We start from the raw sequence: 21,179 nt of genomic DNA, 5'->3' as shown, positions 1-21,179 counted from the left end.
CTTATCGATAAACGACTATGGTTGAGCTATCGTTTTGATTCGATGCATTACTCGCTGTCATCTCCACATAACACGTATTGTGCGATTTGTAATTTGTGCCAGAAAGTGCCGTTTTCTTAGAAATATATTGCTACCTAATAGTGCGGACCGAGCTAAATTTGCTGAGAAGGAGGCGGCTTTAAACGCCCATTGGTGAACAATAATAGTGAAGGACTCTTTTTGCAGAGGTGAATGTAGTTTCCACTTTGTCTTTTGGTGAGCTCAATAAGCAAAAACCGATTAGTTCATGGAGAAGCGATGAAATTTTGGATTTTTCCACATAGAACAGTGAACGCTGGACGAGTCATCGATGATGGTGATTTTGGTTTGAGAAGTATAAAAACATCAGAAAACGAAGAGGGGCGTCGGGGTAGCACCAAGAAAATTTTGCTGTGATGACAGAACACGCACACTAAAGCAATTGTCTGAGTGCGTCAAATAATACCATGCACCCGACGAAAACAATGTGGGTGCAATAGGTTGTGTCATGTACTAGAGTGAGATGGCGCGTTGTGTTGGGTGGGTGACATTTGCTTTGCGCTGTGCAACAGTGCTACCAAATCTCAGTTGTCAAAAGAAAGTGCATTTCTCAATTTGCTGTTCGCGAAATCTGTAGAAACGTAAAATCCCTATAAAGGCAAATTAAAGTAGTTTCTCGTGTAAAAAATTAACGAAAAAGTGAGTGTAATATGTAAAAAATGTGGACGCGCTAAACTAAATGTGAAAATTATGGATTTCTTTGGGTTTTGTACATTTTAGCGGTAGTGCAGAGTATCTAAATAACGCGACGTCAGTAGGGCTGCTGTGTTTGCCTAGCTTTTGTTTAATTAAATTTACTTCTTTGTACTGCTGGAACTGATACTTAAGTCGCAATTCGTTTCAAAGTAAAGTGGGAGTACCTTGTGAACAAAAAATTACAAGTTAACAAATAATATACATGCATTTAGTTGGCTTAATTTTTCGGTAGAATTCAAGGAATTCGTGTGGTGTGTTTTGGCTTGCGTTATCCTTTGCCTCAGTTGCATGTGTAACTTTTTTGTTGCTTTCTTTTTTTTTTTGCAATGAGCATTAAATATGTGCGTATGAGCGCTGCTAATCCGCCCCAATGTAAAATGAACGATACTGAGTGTTCGTTGGGCCGAGAGGGCGCTCAACAACAAAGTGCGGACAATTTGAAGGTTTCTAAATCAAAAGATTTCCAGTACGTAGTCGCCTATTAACAAAATGCTATTTGTGCTAGACATTGTGGATCTGCAATGCGTGAGATAGCAGCTACTTATGCCTTCTGATAAAGCAGCTCACATTCATTGATAAAGCAAACAAAGCGTATACGCTACTAGTTGAAATTTAAGAATATGAATTTTGTTTGATTCTCGGGTCTAAATAAGTTAAGAGGCTCGCTCCGAACTGTACAGAAAATTTGTCGCCAATTTGTTAACGCCCACAACTTTTTAGTTATGGACTTATTCCAATTTTTTCAATTAGCTCGTTACGTATTTTCAGGTAATTTAGTTATGGAAAATATTCCCACTACTTAGCTGCACATGATTAGTTTAATAGTTCTCTAGTAGTTTTTCCAGTTTCTCTTTCTCATCATGTTAATAGCCTAGAAAAATCAACTTAGGAAAAGCAGGGAAAAGGGACCTTGGAAAACATTAAAAAATGTCAAATCCTGCACTTGTTGACGTTTCTCGTTGTTCTCCGTCGTTTTGCTTTCCTCTCGTGTTTCTCTATATCAATTTGTTGGTGACGCATTGTATGTCGTTTTCCGTCAGCTGTTTTGCCTTAAAAAATTTCACTGGCTGTGCAAGACGCTTTTCGTACTGTGCAAGTGTATCTTATTGAGTTTTTCAGTTTCTTGTAATGTTACTACATTTCCGGCCGTATAGCGAATTTAAAAAAATACATTTAATATACATATATATTTGTGAAGAAGCAAGGGTAAAGCGTAAAAGTCTAAGCGTGGATTTTGTGGTGGCATTTTATTAAAGCAATGTGTGTATACATACATATATACGCACATACCTATATAGTGCTGCAATATGTTTTTTTAAGATTAGGTGTATTTTTCGGTATTTCTTATCAGTTTTAAATGATTCACTTATATATATTGTAAACATATCGCCAACCCATCGACTTTGCAGATATGCTGCTGGCTGATTCGCACCTTAACCTTTGCAGTCAAATGCTACACACGTTCTTTCCTCGATAAATGCACGCAGACATGGTTTGTCTATTGATATGTCCAGTCGTTATACTTAATGGAGCAGCGATGACGCGCTAGGTTTCATAATTCATTTTCTATCTTGCTTTTAAATATTTATTCTAGCTTACTATTTGTTTATTCTTCAAGATTTTTGACATGATTTTATCGCTATCTGTATTACTTTTCCAGTTCTTACAATCCACATCACATGATCTTCCAAGCAATAATAGCATTTAGTAGCGCTTACATTTAATTAGCTTCTGACGAAACAGGCAAATTATATATCTTTGGGAAAATTACAAGTTTATTTGTTTGGAGTCTATTATTGACGACTGAGAATTTTTGCGGACTATTCGACTTATTAGTCTATGTGAATGAATATAAGGCTGTTGTAATGCTTATCGTTATGCAAGGACATGTCGAATGTTTCCGTTTGTTATTCATTTACTAAAAAAGAATCACATGGAAATGCTATACCATATAGCTAGATTATTCGCCAACGTATTGTGTCCTAGTTATTGCTTAATTTCTTCCCACAATACTTTTTACTGTTTTCAATTAGTAATAGTTTTTAAAAATTGTGTGGATTATTAACTGTTTTAAGAAGCGAAAAAAATTACTTATTCTTTTGCCAGCAATATGCATAATGCAATATAAAACTTCACAAGAGGAAGTTTTCTTCTAATTAATTATCATAACAACGCTAAAAATCCAATCAAAAAAGGAAAAGAAATGTGGGAAGTAAAACAAAAAACCCAAGTTTTGTAACATTTGTATTTGCATGTTATGAAAATGAAGAATTTTAAACACGTAATTGAATATATAAATAAATTTAGAAAAACAATAAATCGTTTTAAAGTACAGCTTTGGTTTGTCATCAATACTTTCCCATCCTCTAAATGAACGGCATTAGTACTATTTACGAAAGGACGTCAAGGCTTTTAGCTACTCAGCACCAATAAGGAGAGAAGGGTATAGAAGAACGCAATAGACGTATCGTACATCCAGAAATGTAGCGGGGGGCTTCTTGAAATGCCCGAATTTCAGCCAAGTCGAAAATCATTTAATCGACGATTTTGAATGTTATTCATGTCAGATCTCCCTCTTGCGAGTTCGTCCGCTTTTTCGTTTCCTTAAATATTCCGATGTCTCGGTACCCAGATTAAGGTAACGTTATGGATTACGCTCAAGGGGTTCAGGCTAGTTCTGCTTTGTTCCACCAGTTTATAGGTTGTTGTAGCCGAATCTTGTGCTTGGATAGCAGCTTGACTATCCGAGCGAATAGCGATATAGCACTTAAAAGAGAAGTCTGCCTACAAACTTCCTCTATTGCTGTTACTTTCACCTGGAAGACATTGCAGGTGGTTGTTTGTTTGGCTTGCGTCCAGGTAAGATTGTTGCTGAATAATTCCTCACGAAGGCTGCTTCGCCACGATCCTTTGGGTTGTCCTCTGCATCTGTAACGTCGAGGCCTCTAAGGCCATCGCTGGTATTTATAAAATAGAAGGTGGAGATTACAACTGGCTGAAAGCAGTCTCTCTCATAGTAGGTAAATTGCCCCTGTAGTAATAGTCCGCGTGAGCTGTAGAGCATAGATAAATACAATTGCAAGCCTAAGCGTTCAACAGCACCAAACTAAAAGCTTTTGAACCAAAATGTTGTTTCGTAAAGAAATGCTTAAAATATGTTTTAATTGTTAATAAATTTCGCACGCTTTTCTATGTCTCAGAAACACTGAAAGTACATCTATTATTGTGGGGTGTTTAAAAAAAAAACATGATATTACCTTTGCCTTCTTCAATGCCAAGGCATTTGTTTATAATATTTAAACGCCCGTATTTCTTGACGTCGTACATGTTTATAAGTATTTTACGAATCATAAGCATTTGCGAGTGTGTTTACTTATTTGTAATTATTTGCTGATGGACACACCTGATTTGCTCCCCTTTTTATGCATAATTTAGAATACTACATACTGTAGCTGGAATTATTCTTTGCAATTTTCTTTACATTCTTATTTTTGATACTATACTGGTTTGCTTTCTGTGTTCCTCAGCGTTTTCTTTGCATTCATTTGCGTGTTTATTAAGTTATTGTTTAATTAAGTTTGCTTGCAAAGCAGTAGTTCTCTTAGTGGTGGTGGTTGGTTTGTGGCACTACCTCTTATGCACAATTACACATTACAATGTATTATATTCTGCAAACCTTGTTTACTTACTCGTAGGCATTAATTTCTATAAAAAAAAAATTGTATATTGCATTTTTCACTCATTCCCCGTCTGCTTTAAATTCATGTCGTATCCATGTGCCTTTGCGATTTGCGCTTAATTGCAGTAGGGACGGACGTGAAGTTATAAATGTATTAAGATGCTGACTTCACAGATGTTGTTGTTGTTTTGTAGCAGTAATTCAAGCCCTGCCAGTGTAGTGTATATCACCGGTCGTCTTCGTCTAACTCATCTAAACGGTTCACTAGACAGGGCTAGTTTACTGGGGCGGCAGCCCTTGGTCGGAAAAAACCCGAGGTAACGTAGAACCGGCTGCCATGAGAATGCTGACTACACAAATCTTTTACGACAGTGTGCTACAGTTCTTTCGTATTGATGAAGTTGAAAAATGCGGGCAGTTATGTTTGAACTCCATGGGCTAATGGGGGCTTAAACGAGATTTACAGTCGAAGAGCCTATTTCTTTGCGGCATAGGATATTGTAGCGGGTTCAACTCCTGCATATATGATTAGATCCCAAAAAACCAGACTTAATGGCACTAACTACATCTTTACATGTACTGGTCTTTAAACCAACTAGCCTAATACACTTTTTCTTCTGGTACAAGCCTGTTTAAATTTCTGGTATTTATCATTACTTGAGCCCGCTGACTTCAATTAAAATTTTAACGACCTTAAGAAGGTTTGCAGCTACAACAAATATCAAACCCTTAGCAATACGTTCCGACAAATTTTGGACTAATTGGTTGACTTGTTTTTACATTTGCCATAACAGTTATGTACTGCGAATATCAAGTGTTTTCCACGTCGGTTCTACGTATCGGAATGAGAGCCCATGCCCGGGCAAGGACTGTTATTCCAGTGTTCTAACTTTTTCATTAATTCACTCACTGTTGTTTTCAGTTAAGATGCTGAAGATTGTAGTTTTAGCTTAAGAGCTATCTAAGAGAGTACTTTGCAAGGCGAATTTATTAAAGGTGGTATTGGTAAATCAGCTGATTTATTATTTTTCTTTCACCATGCCCATGTGGCTGTCAGCTAGTTTGTTTTCTAGTTTCCCAATCCTTTGCTTTGACAATCAAACATGCAGAACATTGCTGTTGGTCAAGTGCCACCACCTTTAATGAATGCGCCTTGGTACATTGCTTAAATTTAGCTTCTTTCTTAAAGACAGCATGTAGTTAACGACATACAATTTTTCTTGTTCTTTATTGTTGGCTAAATATAAACAAGTAATATATGTGCTAACTGTTTGGGACTATTACTTTAATTCAATATTGACATATCGTTTTACTGCCATCACGATAAAGCAAATGCAATTCTACAACGCCGGCTTACGAGAATTTTTTGTTTTGCAAATTTCGAAAAGTGCTGTAATTAAAATTGCAACCGCCTTGTTTTTGTAATTTACACCATACATATTTTTACAATATTTACAGTTTACAAGACCAAATGCAATAAATCGTGAATTAAATACCACAAAAACAACAATAATCAACAACCTCTCTAAAGATTAGAATGCATTCGAGTCGGGTCAGTTGAAACAGCCACTTCGTAGTTAGCTCTTATGTATAGCAACTACTTCCAAGTTTTATTAGATTTCAATAGACTTGTAATCTAATGGCTGAGTTTACTCACAACTCTCCGAGGTGTTATTGTACGTGGAACTCTCTCTCTCTTTCTTATCTCATTCATCATTTCCACATGTTAGATTTTAGTAGGTTTTAATAGATCTTTCATCTTGTAAAAACACTCAGTTTCCAACAATTCTCCCTCTTTTCCCAACGCTCAAAGTCGAAAACGCATCGTCATCGTATTTGTTGCACTCGTTGTTGCATGTGTCAATGTCAGTGTTCTGATTATCGCAATCGTCGAGAGGAAAACAGGCAAAATAACTGAAAAGTGGGAGGAGAGCATGTGCATACATACATATAGAGAAATGTAAAGTGTCCAGCAGTCATAATAACCCAGCTCAAACAACGAGTGCCGTAACGTCGTAGTCATTACCGCCATCGTTTGTGGAAGCCGTACTAATCGCGAGCGAGTAAGAAAGGGGTCAGTAAAAGTGAGTGGAGATAGACAGATTAGACGACAGTAAAAATCAAAGTGTAGAAAAGAAATTTCAACTAGCAACAATGTATATAGCACTTGTCAGTTGCCAGCTGCTGGCGCTGCTGCTGTTGTGACCTAAGCGGATGCAGCGCGAAAGTTATTAATTTTTGGGTAAAGTGCGGCGACGACAACGTGAGTAACCGGCAATTGACAAGCGACGACTGGGGTCTACCCACTACATACTATGTATGTATGTATGTCTAGCCGCTATTATTACATACATATAAATGTTTCTGTGCATGAATGTAGCTTGTATGTATGGTTAGATGCATATGTATTTCTGATTGTCACATTGTGCATAAGCATTGCTACTAGCGGAAGTGAAATGTCGTTAAATATAGTCGTATTTAAAAAGAATAACGAATGCATAGTGCGCTGTATTTCCATTTTTCTCTTTTCCTTTATATTATTCGTTTGCAGCATTCCTGCGATTTTTGTTAACTGTTAGTATGTCGTTTGAGTTTGTTTTGTTTTTAGTTGGGCGTACTTGTTGCTGAATATTCTCCATTACCAAGTGACGAAACGATTCCAACACGCATTTGTTGCGTTTGCTCGAATAACGATTTTTTCGATATATTTTCGTTGTTTTCTTTGCGTTTAGCTTAGTATTGTTGACTTGGACAAATATATGCCTTGCTTTTGTACATAGAAACATATGTGTGGAATATCTTATCAGTAATGCCAAGCAAAAAAATTGCAGATACATTATTGTTTATGCATACATTTGTAAATTATAAAAAAAAAATACTTAGTGCTAATAATCACTGACAACTTACAATTAATAAGCATTTTTAATACCTACATAGGTACATTTATGTGAATCACTATGACGTCAGTTTTCTATTTAAAGTTATTGTTTTGAAGAAGAATTCCTCACAAATTATGTGAGATAATATTGCTTTGAAGTTTAGGGTTCAAAAAATATTTTTATAAAAAATTAATTCAATTAACTTATCTTAAAAAATAAATTTCGGTTTATTCGCTTTGAATTGATCGGCCGGTAACGGATCACTGGAATATTTCGAAATATCCTTCTCAACAAGTCTGTGTTGTTGAAGAAAACACTATTAAGTGCATAGATCGGATACCTCGTTATTGTTGTTGTTGTTGTTGAAGTAGCTTGAAGTTATCGGCCGTCGTCGTAAATCTCATCTAACGGTAGGCTAAAAAAATGTGCCGTTTGGACGGAATGGGTCCAAACGGAGGCGGGTATTGCTACTACAATATCGCGAACGCCTCAAATTGACGTGAAGATTACCTCCAGCAAGTGCCCGAAGGGGGGATTCCTAGGGCACACCCAAGCAGAAATTGCTTGATGAGCATCCAATTATGCTCTTAAATGGGAGCAGAGTAGCTTTGCTGTGACATTGTAAATAAAGGAGGCCTCAGGATATATCCCGTGGCAGGTTTGAAGCGTCATCCGCTGCGTGATCGGCCGGTCCGTTGTCTTAAATGCCGCCAGCAATATTTATTTGTCTTTGATGCGCCTTTTGCGATTTTGGACTTTAGTGGCAATTGTGGTTGTATGCGCCGTGAAATATAGCAAACTGTCGAAAACTGGATGTTACAGTAACTTGGGGGGTTATTGACAGTCGGTATTGGGGTGCCATCCACTTTGATCTTCAGTTGTAGTTTGATCTTCCTCGTCCGGGTGGTGAATAGCGTCGCCGCGAATTTAAGTGGGGGAAAGTTGGAGGTTCCTTCAGCAGTCACTTCAGCATCATTCCCCAAAAATACTCATACATGGATAGTTTTACAACAACAACAGGCTTGATCTTAAAGGCCACTTAATGGTATCGACATCGAAAATAAAAAGAAATTATAAAAATATATTTGCATATATTAAAAAAAAAAAACGAGGACATATTTTTGATCATCTTTTTTTTTCAGCAAAGAAATCAGCAAACATTTGATAATACCGGCCGTCCCTTTTGCGTTAAGGTTTGAGCGCACTGCAGCTGCAAATTTAGCTACAAAAAAATTACAACCAACATTCGCACCAATCGAACAAATACTATAGCTATTGGAAAAAATAAATAATTAAAAAAAACGAATCATCAAAACCAATAAATTTTAGGCGCAAGCTATAAAGTAAGAACCTTATCATTTGTAACTGCAGCGGCGTGGGAAGTGATCGCATAGAAATCTGTCAGAAAGGAAAGGAGAAAATTATTCAAATACAACCACAACAACAACAGCAACAAGATGGCCACAACTGCACGTAGCGGGGCAAATGCCAGCGGCAGCACAGCTCAGCGTCCCAACGGTACACAGCAAAATAAGAATTGCCAATTCAAATTGGTGCTATTGGGCGAATCGGCGGTGGGCAAATCATCGCTTGTGCTACGTTTCGTCAAAGGGCAATTCCACGAATACCAAGAGAGTACGATAGGCGCTGCTTTTCTAACACAAACCATCTGCATAGAGGATACGGTTGTAAAGTTTGAAATTTGGGATACGGCCGGACAAGAACGGTGAGTCGTTAATGTGCTACAGTAGACTTGCAGTTTTTAATGAATCAACTCTCTTCTCTCAAATATAGATATCACAGTCTAGCTCCTATGTACTACCGTGGTGCACAAGCCGCCATCGTAGTGTACGACATACAAAATCAAGACAGTTTTCAGCGTGCAAAAACCTGGGTCAAGGAACTGCATAAACAAGTGAGTTTCCGCAAATAATTGAATGACATTTTTCGATGTTTGGTTGATTGTTTTCTGCTGGATTAAATATGAATGACGCGTTTGTATATTATTTTATTCACATGATTTTACATTGCGGTTAATGATCGTGTGCCAAATGTGATATGAAAGCGTTGTGATATTTTTATTTTTAAATTTACATATTTGCACTTTATTAGCCACATTGACAAATTGGCCATTGACCTTAAAATTCAATGAATGTTTAAGCCACTTACAAAAATAATGGGTACACACATTCATTGTTGTTGTATTGTATGAAAGCGACCTTTTTAACAAACATAGTGCTCATTTACTAAGGGAGTTTTTTTTTATAGAAAAAAAATTCGCTCACTTGCTGAGTTTTTATTGGGATATTTAAACTATTAATATCACTTGAAGGAATATCAGAAAAGATGAATGAAATTCTAAAATTTGTCCACGATAGTTCAGAATTTATTGGGAAAAATCTGTTAACGTCAAATTAGCATTTTTGTCAAAAGTATACTAAGATGAAATGCATACCTGCGTTCAAAATAAATGGCTTTTAGAAAAAAGCCTACAAGGAAAAAAGCCGCACTAGACAAGGCAAGGACCGAACTATTTATTCCCCATGCCTTCCCTGCAACATCTTTCCAACGACCCAACTATGCTTTCAGGAAGCAGTTCTTGCTGTGCTCCTACCACAGGAACCCTCTGCAGGCATTTGATCGAGGCTGAGCCACCACATGGTCGAGTCAGAATACATATTTTCGCCTATACTGACGAGATCAGACAGTTTTTATAGCAAACATTAAACGACATTCATCGGAAGTCTTTTACCACCTTCCTAAACGCTCGACACCCGAATGCCGTCATCGGAGTCCAACCACCATCCATCGCGGACAAAGAGCTTGAGGTGCCTTGTTAGACTCCCGTAACTTTTACCCAATTACGTCCGGCATAGTGTAGCAGGTTAAACTCCTACCTATCCAGAATCGACCTCGACGTACTCAATATATGTAGATAGGTCCGGCATGTGAAGGTATCCCGCACGATACTAATTACCTGTTCACATACCTCTTCAACTCATTCAACTCACACCCCTCTCCCTTTAGACCCAACCCATCGTTCCCTGGGTCTACCGGTAGATAAGATAAACGATAAACGGCTTGACGAACTGTTCCAACCACAAAGAAAAAAGTTGTTGTTGTAGCAGCATAAACATGGGGAATGCTGCCGAAGTGACAGTCCTTGGCCGGATATAAATCCGGGTCGTTCCGGAAAAAGAAAAAAGTCCTTTATATAGCTTCATCCCACACTCGTCCCTTGTTTATTAGATTTAATTCATCCCTGCATTTTAATTTGACGTGTATTTATTTGAAAACTGGTCACAATTAAATTTAATGTACTTCATTCTTGTGTTACAAACGCATATTCAACGTTTTTTTATTAGTTTTGAAGCCGCAGCCCCTCTGGTCGTTTCCCTCTATGTTCTATGGCTCGTGACCACGAGCTGGATGCGATTATACGCCTCTAGAGAGCTCTATCCCATCCTTAACTAGTGAGAAGTTTACCTCAGGGATTATACAGCCTTAATGGGTTGACTATCACTTGGATGGAAAGCGTTCATTGCAGAAGTTTCTCCGCTGACTTGTCTGTGCGCATAGACTGATGGTACATTATATTTCCATTTAGGAGACTCTTGATGTGGTAGTGCATTGACATAGACTAAAATAACTTTGGGTTTCTTCTTTTGCTATTTAGGCCAGATAACAAAATTACAAAAATGAATACTAAGGTTTTACTAATTATCGTTTATGTCCTTTATTTGCCAAATCGAATAGTTAGTTTTGCTTTAATGCTTCTTTTTCCTTTCGACTAGTATTAAAGTGCCTGAAAATGTTCGAATTTACTTAATAAAATTTCCTCAACATTAAATTTTAGGCATCACCAAACATCGTTATTGCCTTGGCTGGCAATAAAGCGGACTTATCAAATATACGTGTTGTAGAATACGAAGAAGCAAAGCAATATGCCGAAGAGAACGGACTACTCTTCATGGAAACCTCGGCAAAAACGGGAATGAATGTGAATGATATCTTCTTAGCAATTGGTAAGTAATACTCAAATGTTAGAAATAAGTACAATATATTTTATTAATGTAATAAGAATTGGTAGAATGAATAATAAATTTCATTGTGAATATGGTTAGTTAAGACGAAAATAGTTAATTGTTAGTGCCCGCTCTTGGCTGGAGAGAAATATGTTCTGTTACAGCAAAGAGCGTCGTTGTAGTTGTAGTCCGTCTAAGATTACCATAACTGGTTGACTGGTTTTTCTATATTAGCTCACGAAAGGCCGATTTTCAGACGTTTTGCCTAGCTGAAACCGAAGTTTGCAAGCCGATGGCTCACTCTTTATTACCATGTTTTTTTATGTCTTTTACAGGGTTTGATTGAAAAGTAATGAGCCTTATTTTTTTTTTAAGCAGTTTTATTAAACCTTTTGGCTTATACAACTAATATTTTTCAAAATAGGAACCTTGAGCGTCAATACACCGCTGGTAGCGGTCCTTCCACTACAGGAAACATTTTTTAAACTCATACGCCGGAATCGCGTTCAATTCGGCTGTCACAGTTTTTTGGATCGCCTCGATGAAGTCGAAACGCATCCCCTTCAGTTTTCTTTTCAGGCGCGGGAGCAAGAAGAATTCCGGAGGGGACAGGTCTGGGCTGTAGGAACCCCCATATTGGTAAGGTGCAGAGGAAGGCGGTGTGCGCCGGCGCATTGTCGTGATGAAGGGTCCAATTGTGGACGAGGTCGGGCCGAACCCGGGCAACGCCGTTTTTCAGCCGATGTAGCACTTCTTTGTAAAATGCCGCGTTTACAGGTACAAACTCCTTGTGGACGATGCCTCGAGAGTCGAAAAAGATGATCAGCTGCATTTTCGCCACTGCAAAATCCTAACACACTTTTAAAACAGCTTTCACGCGCGGAGCGATGTTGACTGCACCGCTGTTGCCAGCGAACTGGGACCGATTTCTAGTGGAAGGGGAAGATCCAACGATCATTTTCCCCCACCAGCCGATTCGGTTGATCGCTTGGCAGACGCTCCGCGCGGGAAGGCTCATTACTTTTCAATCAAACCCTGTATCTCTATCATAGACTTCAAATTTAGAATTCGATGAGATCAATCGAATTTCTTCAATAGAACTTTTAGTTTTCTAAAGAGATATTTATTATTATGTCGAATAAAGGGCGCCTCACCAAAAACTCTTATTCTTAATTTTGTCATATTGAGGTCAAGTCAAATAAAGGACATTGAATTTTTTTATTTGAAAGTTTTTTTTTTTTTTCAAAGTAAAAGTGTGCACCAATAACTCCACCCACCGATTCAACACACTTCTGATCCCGCCCTGTCGAAATTGTCTGCTTCCTGGGCCTATTGCTAGAAGAGATAGAGGACGATGCTGCTTTTGTTGTAGCAGCATAAACATTCTCCATACATATACGGGGAATGCTGCTGAAGTGACAGTCCTTGGCTGGACTGGGTCGTTTCGGTAAAGTAGAACCGACTGTCTCTTGTCGGTCGATGACTCCACTGCACTTGGCAGGGTATTGTGAACTGCTTCAACAACAATAACCAATAACTAAACCAAAAAATTCTCGAAAACTGAACATTTCATCTAAAGGACTAACTTCAGGGGGCGAGAATTTATTTGAGTGTAGTTGTAGGTCTTTTCAAATAAATATCGGATTTCTTGTTCAATTTTCAAAATATGTGGCCTTAATTTGATATCCTACTTAAAAGTTATATTTTGAAAAACATTTTTCGAAAACTCACTTCATGAAGATATCAAACAGTTCACAGAATTCAGTTCACATAAATAAGGATAAAGGCGAAGTTCAAAAGCTCCCAAGCATGACAACTTTTGACTTTTTATGTACATATATATTGTATATTTTTTTTCAATTGTTGTTTTTCTATAAAAATATAGTTTTTTTTATAAAAATATAGTTTTTTTTATAAAAATATAGTTTTTTTTATAAAAATATAGTTTTTTTATAAAAATATATTTTTTTTATATATTTTTTTTTATAAAAATATAGTTTCTTTTAGAACAGAAACCGTATTAATCCGAATTTCAAACTTTGCACAAAATTTACAAAAATTTAACAAATTTTTATCAAACTTTTTAATTAGAGTACAAAAAAATATGTTTAATAATTAAATAATTAGAAACTAAATTTTAATACTACTATATACAGCCATGGTCATATAAATAGCACATTTAGACTTTGAAAGCAAAGAGTTGAATATGTTTTTAAATAATTATTTTTTATTCTGTAAAAAGCAACATAAAAAACAAAAAACTTATTTACTTCCACTTAAAAACAAAAAAATGGTCAAAAAGAATTTCAGTTCTGATTTAATTTACGAGAACGTTGATAACTCACGAAACCTCCTGGACACCTAAATAGCAATGCTAAAAAATTCCAAATAAAAACAAAAATAGTAAACAAATCAGATAGTTAAGTAATAATATTGTTTTACCAGATTAGTATTTGGTACTATATCCACCGTTTTTGATTACTTCTTTAAGCCAACGCCCCATGCTTTCTACAAGCTTGTGTACCTGAGTACCAGGCCTCCTCAACTGCAGCCCACAAATCATCAAAATTTTTGTTAGCGATTTTGACCTTAACGTCATTCCACAAATTTTCTATTGGATTGAGATCAGGGTCCTGCGCCGGCCAATCCAGTAGCTTAATTTTTTCTCTTCTGAGCCATTGCTTCACTGCCTTTGCAGTATGTTTTGGATCATTGTCCTGCATAAATGTCCAATTTAATGGCATAAACTCAAACACAAATGGCTCCATTTTATTCTGGAGTTTATCCAGGTACTGAAATCTATCAATTTTACCAACACCGCGAACAATCGGGCCAACACCATGCCAATAAAAAGCTCTCCAAACCATGATGCTTCCGCCGCCGTGTTTAATCGTCTTTTTTGTGAACCTAGGATTTAGCGCTTGATTTTTTGGACGACGTACAATAGTTGTCCCATTTGGTCCCATCCTATTTATTCTGGTTTCGTCAGTCCAAAATACATTTTTCCAAAACTGAATAGATTTGTCTTTGTCGGCTTTTCAAAGGCAAGTGAGTGTTTGATATGTCTATTTGAGAGGAGTGGTTTTTTCCTGCTTATGCGGCCAAACAGCTGGGCTTTGTTAATCGCCTTCCTACAAGCTTTCTGGACACCTGTATACCATATTTTTGGTTTATTTGAAGCATTATTTGCCGTGCCGACTTAAAAGGATCTGCTTTGCTCTTGCGTATTATAGCTCTATCTACATTAACATCAGTTTTTCGCGTCTTTGGTTTTCTTTCCGTTTTTTTTGAATCTTTCTTACTAAATTAAGAGGTTTATAAACCATTTTCCGATGGCACATCATCTTTTCAGCTATTTCTGCATAGCTTTTTCCGTTTTGACTCATACGGTATATAAGAGCTTTTTTCTCCGGCGTGCAATCTTTTCCACGTTCCATTTTTAGTAATTACTTTAAAATTTTATTTAAGAAACAAAAAATTATACTAAAAATCGCTGAAACAATATTAAAGTTTTACTCCCCGCTGCACAAGTTAAAATGTGCTATTTTTGTGTCCCAAAAAAACCATCGGAAAAAAACGGTAAATTCCTCGCATAAATGTAAGCTTAATAACAGTAATAAATGTAAACAAACTAATTTATTTGATCCAGGCAGAGTGCAAGGTCCGGTGAATACGGCGGATGCTGAAGGACCTCCCATTTGAGCTCTTGGAGTGCGGCTTTGACGACTTTTGCAACATGGAGATTGGCGTTGTCGTGAAGGAGTATGATTTAACCATGTCGATTCGGTCTTTTCACTCGAATAGCCTAATTCACGCGGTGTAGCTGGGCAATGTAGAGCCCCTTGTTGACCGTGACTTACTTTTCGAGCATTTCCCGGTGCACCAGGCACTTCCAGTCCCATCAAACACATATCATGATTTGCCTTGGCTAAAGAATTCGAATTCAGAAGGCCTTCCGCTGCGTGTGGGACGTGTCATCGACGTCAAAATCGCCATTTTTGAACTTTGCAAACCAAATCCGTGCTATAGACTCGCCTATGACACCTTCTCTATACGAGTACACGTCGCAAATGTCCCGCGCTGCTTCGGCAGCTTTTTGACGCCAACGAAAATGTTGATTTTTGCCTCCTGGGTGTTCCACTTCTAAGCCTCAAAATTAATAAAAAATTAAATAACTCAAAACTACAATTAATATACATAGTTTTTTAGAGCACAAAATAGTTCTATCGAATGAATGACCCTTACCCTTTGCCAAACAGCAAACAAATCGTGTAAAGTGAAAGAAAATATAAAAACGATACAAACTTATTCCCCAACCTAATACATCATTTAAATGTCCACCATGGGCACGTCTACAAGTAAAATCCATCAATTGAATGCTTATTTATTGAGAGCGTCGAGATATCGATGTTGTAGGTTGTTCAGCAACACTTTACGCTACAGCAGCAGTATTCTCAACAGAACGTTCAGTTTTTGCTATGTCTCTCCTTTTTCTACCCTCGAGAGATAGATGAGATAGAAGAGATTTCTTGAATTTCAACAACCTTTGAACTATCGTCTCTTTCGGATGATTATTTCCACCAAAAAAATCAGCTGCTCTTAAAGATCGACCATTTCGATCATAAGTTTCAATAATTTTAACGCGTTGTTCTAGCGAGTAAAATTGTGCATTTGTCTACTTGAAAAATGTCAAAGATGACGTGAAGAAAAGGTACCAAAATATGAATGTAAAAAAATTTCAATATAAAAAAAAAAATATGTCGTACATTCGTTGTGCCTCGCTTTTCCTTCGTAGCCTAGCGTAGCCTAAAATTAATCAAATATTCTTTATTATATTTTACTAGCGTACCCTCGCCCGCTTCGCTAGGCGAAAAATTCAATGATTTGCTGAAAGAGAATAAAATTAATACGAAACAAAGCAAATTCTTTGATACAATTTCATGCGAACTTTATTGTAACACTTTTGGGTAGACAACGTTTTTGGGTTTTCCATCTTTCGCGTAAATGAATAATGACGATGGTTTGCGTACTCGTGAGCAAGCTACATACAATTGTCCATGAGAAAAAATTGGGTATTCTAAATTAATACCGCACATTTGTAGAGACTGTCCTTGCGCCTTATTAATTGTCATAGCGAAGGCAAGGCGAATAGGGAACTGCAAACGTTTGAAATCGAATGGTAAATCCGTTGAATCAGTGGAATTCTGGGTATCAAAACGTCTTCTCCTTTGTACTTCCCTTTCAAAATTGTTGCTTCGATAATGTTACCCATTAGCTTCTTCACAGCGAGTCTGGTACCGTTGCAAAGTCGTGGCACATTAATGTTGCGCAGCATAATAATCGGTGCTCCAATTTTTAATCGTAAATTATGAGGTGGTAGACCTGGCAAATCGAGTGAGTTTAAGAATTCAGTTGGATAATTTACGACATCATCTTGATCAGTAATAGTGTCCATTGACTTATACGCAACTATGTCACCAGGTATTTGATCTAAAATAGCTGAATTTATATCATTGACGTCCTTATTTTTCCTAGCTAAAATTGCTCTTTCGCTGAACCAATCATGGTTTTTGTAATGTTGAACTATGTTTGGAAATACACTCGGTGTCAATGCCTCTTTAGACTGTGCAAAAGTGCAGAAATTGTTAGGCAATGTTATCATTCCTGTTGTTTTTGAAAAAAGGTTTATTTTTTTTGGTTAAAAAGTGTTTTTTTAAGTTTTGAAAAACACTTCGCTCTAACAAATTTCTTCTCAGTTAATTGCTGAAAATTAAATATTTTGAAAAAACTATTTTTTTTTTAATTTAACGTTTTTGAGAAAATTTTGTTCTTGAAAAAATTTCATACTTTTGTAAAAGTTTAAATTGATTTGTTAAAAAAGATTTTTTTCCGCTTTGAAAAACACCCCTCGAAAAAATGTATTTTCTATTAATAGTGGAATATGAAATGCTTTGAAAACACCATTTTTTTTTTAAATTTTGTTTGGTTTTCAGAAAATTTTGTTTTGAAAAAATTTCATACCCTTGAAAAAGTTTTATTTTATTTTATTTGTTTAAAATTTTTGAAATTTTTGTTTTTTTTTGTAATTTTAGAAAAACACCTCTTCGAAGAAATTTCTTTTATCTTTTTGAGGAAAATTTGGTTTTGAAAAAATTTCATGCTTTCGAAATTTTTTATTTTACTTTATTTCTTCAAAATTTTTGAAAACAATTTTTTTTATTGTATAATTTTTGAAAAACACCCCTTTGAAAAAATGTTGTCTATGTGTCATAGTGGTATTCCATTAACTTTTAGGATTATAGTCAAATACTTACAAATATCTACGCTTTCACAAATAGCAACAATAAACAAATTTCCTCAAAACCAAAAAATTTACTTTTTTTCTAAAAGAATACTAAACAAACAACGTAATAAATTTAGAATTTTGTGTTCACTTGTGTTCACGAAAAAACAGTATTGTTTTTATTGTATTAACTGAAAACCAAAATGTTGCAAAAAATCAAAACAAAACTAAATTATTTTTTTGTGTTCATTTGGTCCAGATGTTCCATAAAAAGTTGATATGGTAAATAATATGCAGGGTCTGATACACGCAAATTTCCATTGACCATTATAGTGACAAAATTATCGATCTCCAATTCCAACAGGATTTCAAAATCAGAGTTAGAATGAGTTGTTGTGTGGTATACTTCTGAAAAAATGAGAAATAAACAAAATGAATCTAAAAATTCAAATTCTAACTTTATCTTGTGTATGTTCTCATAACCTTTGAATTTTTCCAATGAAGCACCATTCATTTTAAATTTTCCAAGAATTTTTTTTATCATTTCGCGTTTCTTTCCTTTTTCATTCAATTCCAACATTTGTTCATAGCCGAAAACGTCGTTTGCAAACGCATTCATTTCCATATAGAATTGGTCAAGGAAAGCATTGCTCAATTGAATTGAAACATTATTTTCATTCTAATCATTTGAAATTTCTGTATTCGACTCTTTAATTACAACACGACACAAATCGTTTCACAATAACGAAAAATTCAAAAAAAGTTCTACACATAAAATGAATGTCGATTCGAAACTTACTATAATCTAAGAATCGAGCAAGTTTTGTTTTGTACAATATTTTGATTTTTTCTTTTTTTATATTAAGAAAATATTTAAAAAAAAATTTTTTTTGCTAAAAACCTTCCCCTAGTGGATTCCTATAATATGAAGAAAAGAACGAATAAAATTGGCCTCGTTTCGGCCCAAAAAATTGTGTACAAATGAACATCATTTCATTTTTATATATATAGATTGATTTTTACATATTTAGATACACAGACTTTATTCTATTATTCTATTCTACAATCTTCTTCTTTTCTTTTTTTCTTTTCCACACAGCTAAGAAATTACCTAAAAACGACGGAGCACATAATCAAGGCGCTCCTGCTGGCAGAAGGCTGAATGAAAATGAAAATACCCGACAGACAAACAATTGCTGCAAGTGATGTCCTTTTGTAGGTTAGTGTGTGCTGATGCTTTTCACTTAACTTCACTCCTAATATGTACCACATTAATCCAAACACCTTTTTATCTACTTGCAGAAAATAAAATTTCCAACGAGAGATTTGAAAAAATTATGCTGATAATTATAAATAAAAAAATAAATATTTAAATTACAATTTAAAGAAAAAAAAAAAATAGCAAGCAGAAACAAAAAAAAGGATGTTGATGATGATGATTATGATGTTGAGTGGGAAAGCAACCAATAATAATATTAAATATAAAATTTAAATTATGAAAAATTATGATAATGATGGTAATGCTATGAAAATAGATTAAAATAAAGTCACATTAAAAAATCGAAACAGAAAAACAAACAAGAAAGAATCACAAACGAACAAACGCTCCCCTTTCCAGCTCCAGCTCCAGCTCCCTCATCTCCAAATTAGCAGCAGCAACGTACTACTTAACATACTACCACTATCCAATACACCTACCTGCCTATATTCTGTCAACAGATTCTACTTTGCCCATACCCACAACGACACTTGAATGCATTCAGCGTTTTACGTATGCGCTAGTTACTCTACAAAAACAAAAAAGGAGAAAGAAAAACCATTAATAACAAAAATAAACACAAATTCAGAAAATAAAGTAATAATATATACATACATACTAAATGAAAGTTCAAAGCGTAAACTTTTTCAGAAAAAAAAACAAATACATACAATCTAATGAGGAATACATAAACTACATATGTACATACATATGTATTGTGTAGTTTAATGAGTAACTACATAAATAATGGTCCGTTGAATTTTGCTGAGATCACGTTTACAAGGTTTACAACGTTACAAATTCAAATTCCAGACGGCGGCGTTCGAACATTTTTAATCACTCGCGTTATTGCTATTGTATCGAAGTATGTAGCCATGTTGGCGTGTGAGAATGCAAAAGGGCACCTTGAAGGTAGTGATTGTTTCCCTGGGCTCAATTGGTCATCATAACACACATACATGTATAGATAGTTGGTTGCTCGTCATCGGTCGGCGTAAAGGTGGTAGCATTTTTGTAAACTTATTTTGTTTTTGGCTAAGTCAATTTTCATGTGTCAAGCAAATCTCTTATTAGCAATTCCAATTTGAAATTCACTTTCGGTTAGTGTATGTACGAGTATATTCGCAAGAACATTTACTATTAGAACGCGACGTTTGTGCGGTGTGATGAAGACGAAAGTATGCTGTTTATACATATAATTAAAGTAATTGAGTAATTTATTTCTCATTTCACTTTTATTGATAAACTATTGTAATATTATTATTGTTTGAAATTTGTATATGTATGCATATAAAAATTACATAAATTTATTTTTCAATCGAAAATAAAATTACGAATAATATTTTCCAATTATACATAAATAAATTTACTATTATGTTGTATGTATGAAACAATAATAAAGAAAAATTCCGAGGAAATGAATATTAAATGAATCATAAGGTGTATATGAAAATTCAGAAACATATGTATTATATTAATAATAATAAAAAGAAATGTGTTTAAATATTTGGCAAAAACATAATAATAAAATCGAGGGTAAAAACGTATGTACATACGAGTATGTGTATGTGGCGGAGTAGCTCCCAATGCTCAGCAGACTGGTTTCGTTGGCTGGTTGGTTGGTTAAAGTGGCGATTCATCCAGAATCCAACTAGCGCTTCCGCGTCATTTTGTTGTCACATCTTCGCCACCAATTTGTTTAAGGGGTGAGGGGTAGTCAGAATTTTCAAAAAAATGTACTTTTTGTAAAGTATAATATCTTAAATCAATTTGCCTGCACTAAATCTCGTAGGGAAAAACGTGGCCGCCGCCTCGGCGCTTAGACTCAAAAGTATGGCGCTATTGAAAGAACGGCGGTTTGGCCACGCCTGTATTTTGCACACTGAACAGTCACAAACAAGAAATAGCCTATTCTACTCCTAGACTTACCTTCGACAAGCTCTTCAAGACAAGTATACCGCCAAGAAGGGAGTGGCAAACACCGAGGCCATGGAGAAGGGGGGGAATTAAATTTTTATACAGATGGCTCTAAGCTAGACGATAAAGGCTGTGTCCGTAAATGCAACATGACGCGCAAACTACAATTGCATAGCAAACAGAACGTTCAGAAATGCCAATATGGCAGCACTGCAATAATCAAGCGTTCAAAAAGACAACAATTCTATCAGTTGTCACTCATAATTTCTATCAAAAAATTGTTTACTGCATTTAACTACGATGTCTGATGAAAAGTAAGTGCAAAACTCTTTTATTTTAATTTTTATATTGAAATTTAGTTAAA

The 21,179-nt window shown here is 35.7% G+C and overlaps 1 protein-coding gene across 4 annotated transcripts; it reads left to right on the top strand.

The window, feature by feature from the left end:
• The first annotated feature begins 58 nt into the window (after positions 1–58).
• Positions 59–18,859, top strand: LOC128863024 (ras-related protein Rab-5B). Of its 4 annotated transcripts, none has more exons than XM_054101912.1 (5): positions 59–227; positions 8,475–9,058; positions 9,127–9,247; positions 11,189–11,357; positions 18,740–18,859. In XM_054101912.1, exons 2-5 carry the CDS (start codon positions 8,790–8,792, stop codon positions 18,844–18,846), a joined length of 666 nt encoding a protein of 221 aa, XP_053957887.1. In that variant the 5' UTR covers positions 59–227; positions 8,475–8,789; the 3' UTR covers positions 18,847–18,859. The 4 variants fall into 4 exon arrangements, with proteins under 4 accessions (XP_053957887.1, XP_053957890.1, XP_053957888.1 ...); XM_054101915.1 differs by having other exon boundaries at positions 59–255; XM_054101913.1 differs by lacking the exon at positions 59–227 and adding an exon at positions 608–717.
• Positions 18,860–21,179: the final 2,320 nt, after the last annotated feature.

Source organism: Anastrepha ludens, chromosome 5 (assembly GCF_028408465.1).
Source record: "Anastrepha ludens isolate Willacy chromosome 5, idAnaLude1.1, whole genome shotgun sequence".
Taxonomy (NCBI): domain Eukaryota; kingdom Metazoa; phylum Arthropoda; class Insecta; order Diptera; family Tephritidae; genus Anastrepha; species Anastrepha ludens.
The sequence above is the reverse complement of the archived record's forward strand: the minus strand, read 5'-3'. Positions and strand labels throughout refer to the sequence as shown.

Bases quoted from the DNA above. Each gene is read 5' to 3' on its own strand.
- LOC128863024 (XM_054101912.1), top strand. From the start codon at position 8,790: ATGGCCACAACTGCACGTAGCGGGGCAAATGCCAGCGGCAGCACAGCT. The intron at 9,059-9,126 runs GTGAGTCGTTAA...TCTCAAATATAG, and splicing joins GATACGGCCGGACAAGAACG to ATATCACAGTCTAGCTCCTA. The intron at 9,248-11,188 runs GTGAGTTTCCGC...ATTAAATTTTAG, and splicing joins TCAAGGAACTGCATAAACAA to GCATCACCAAACATCGTTAT.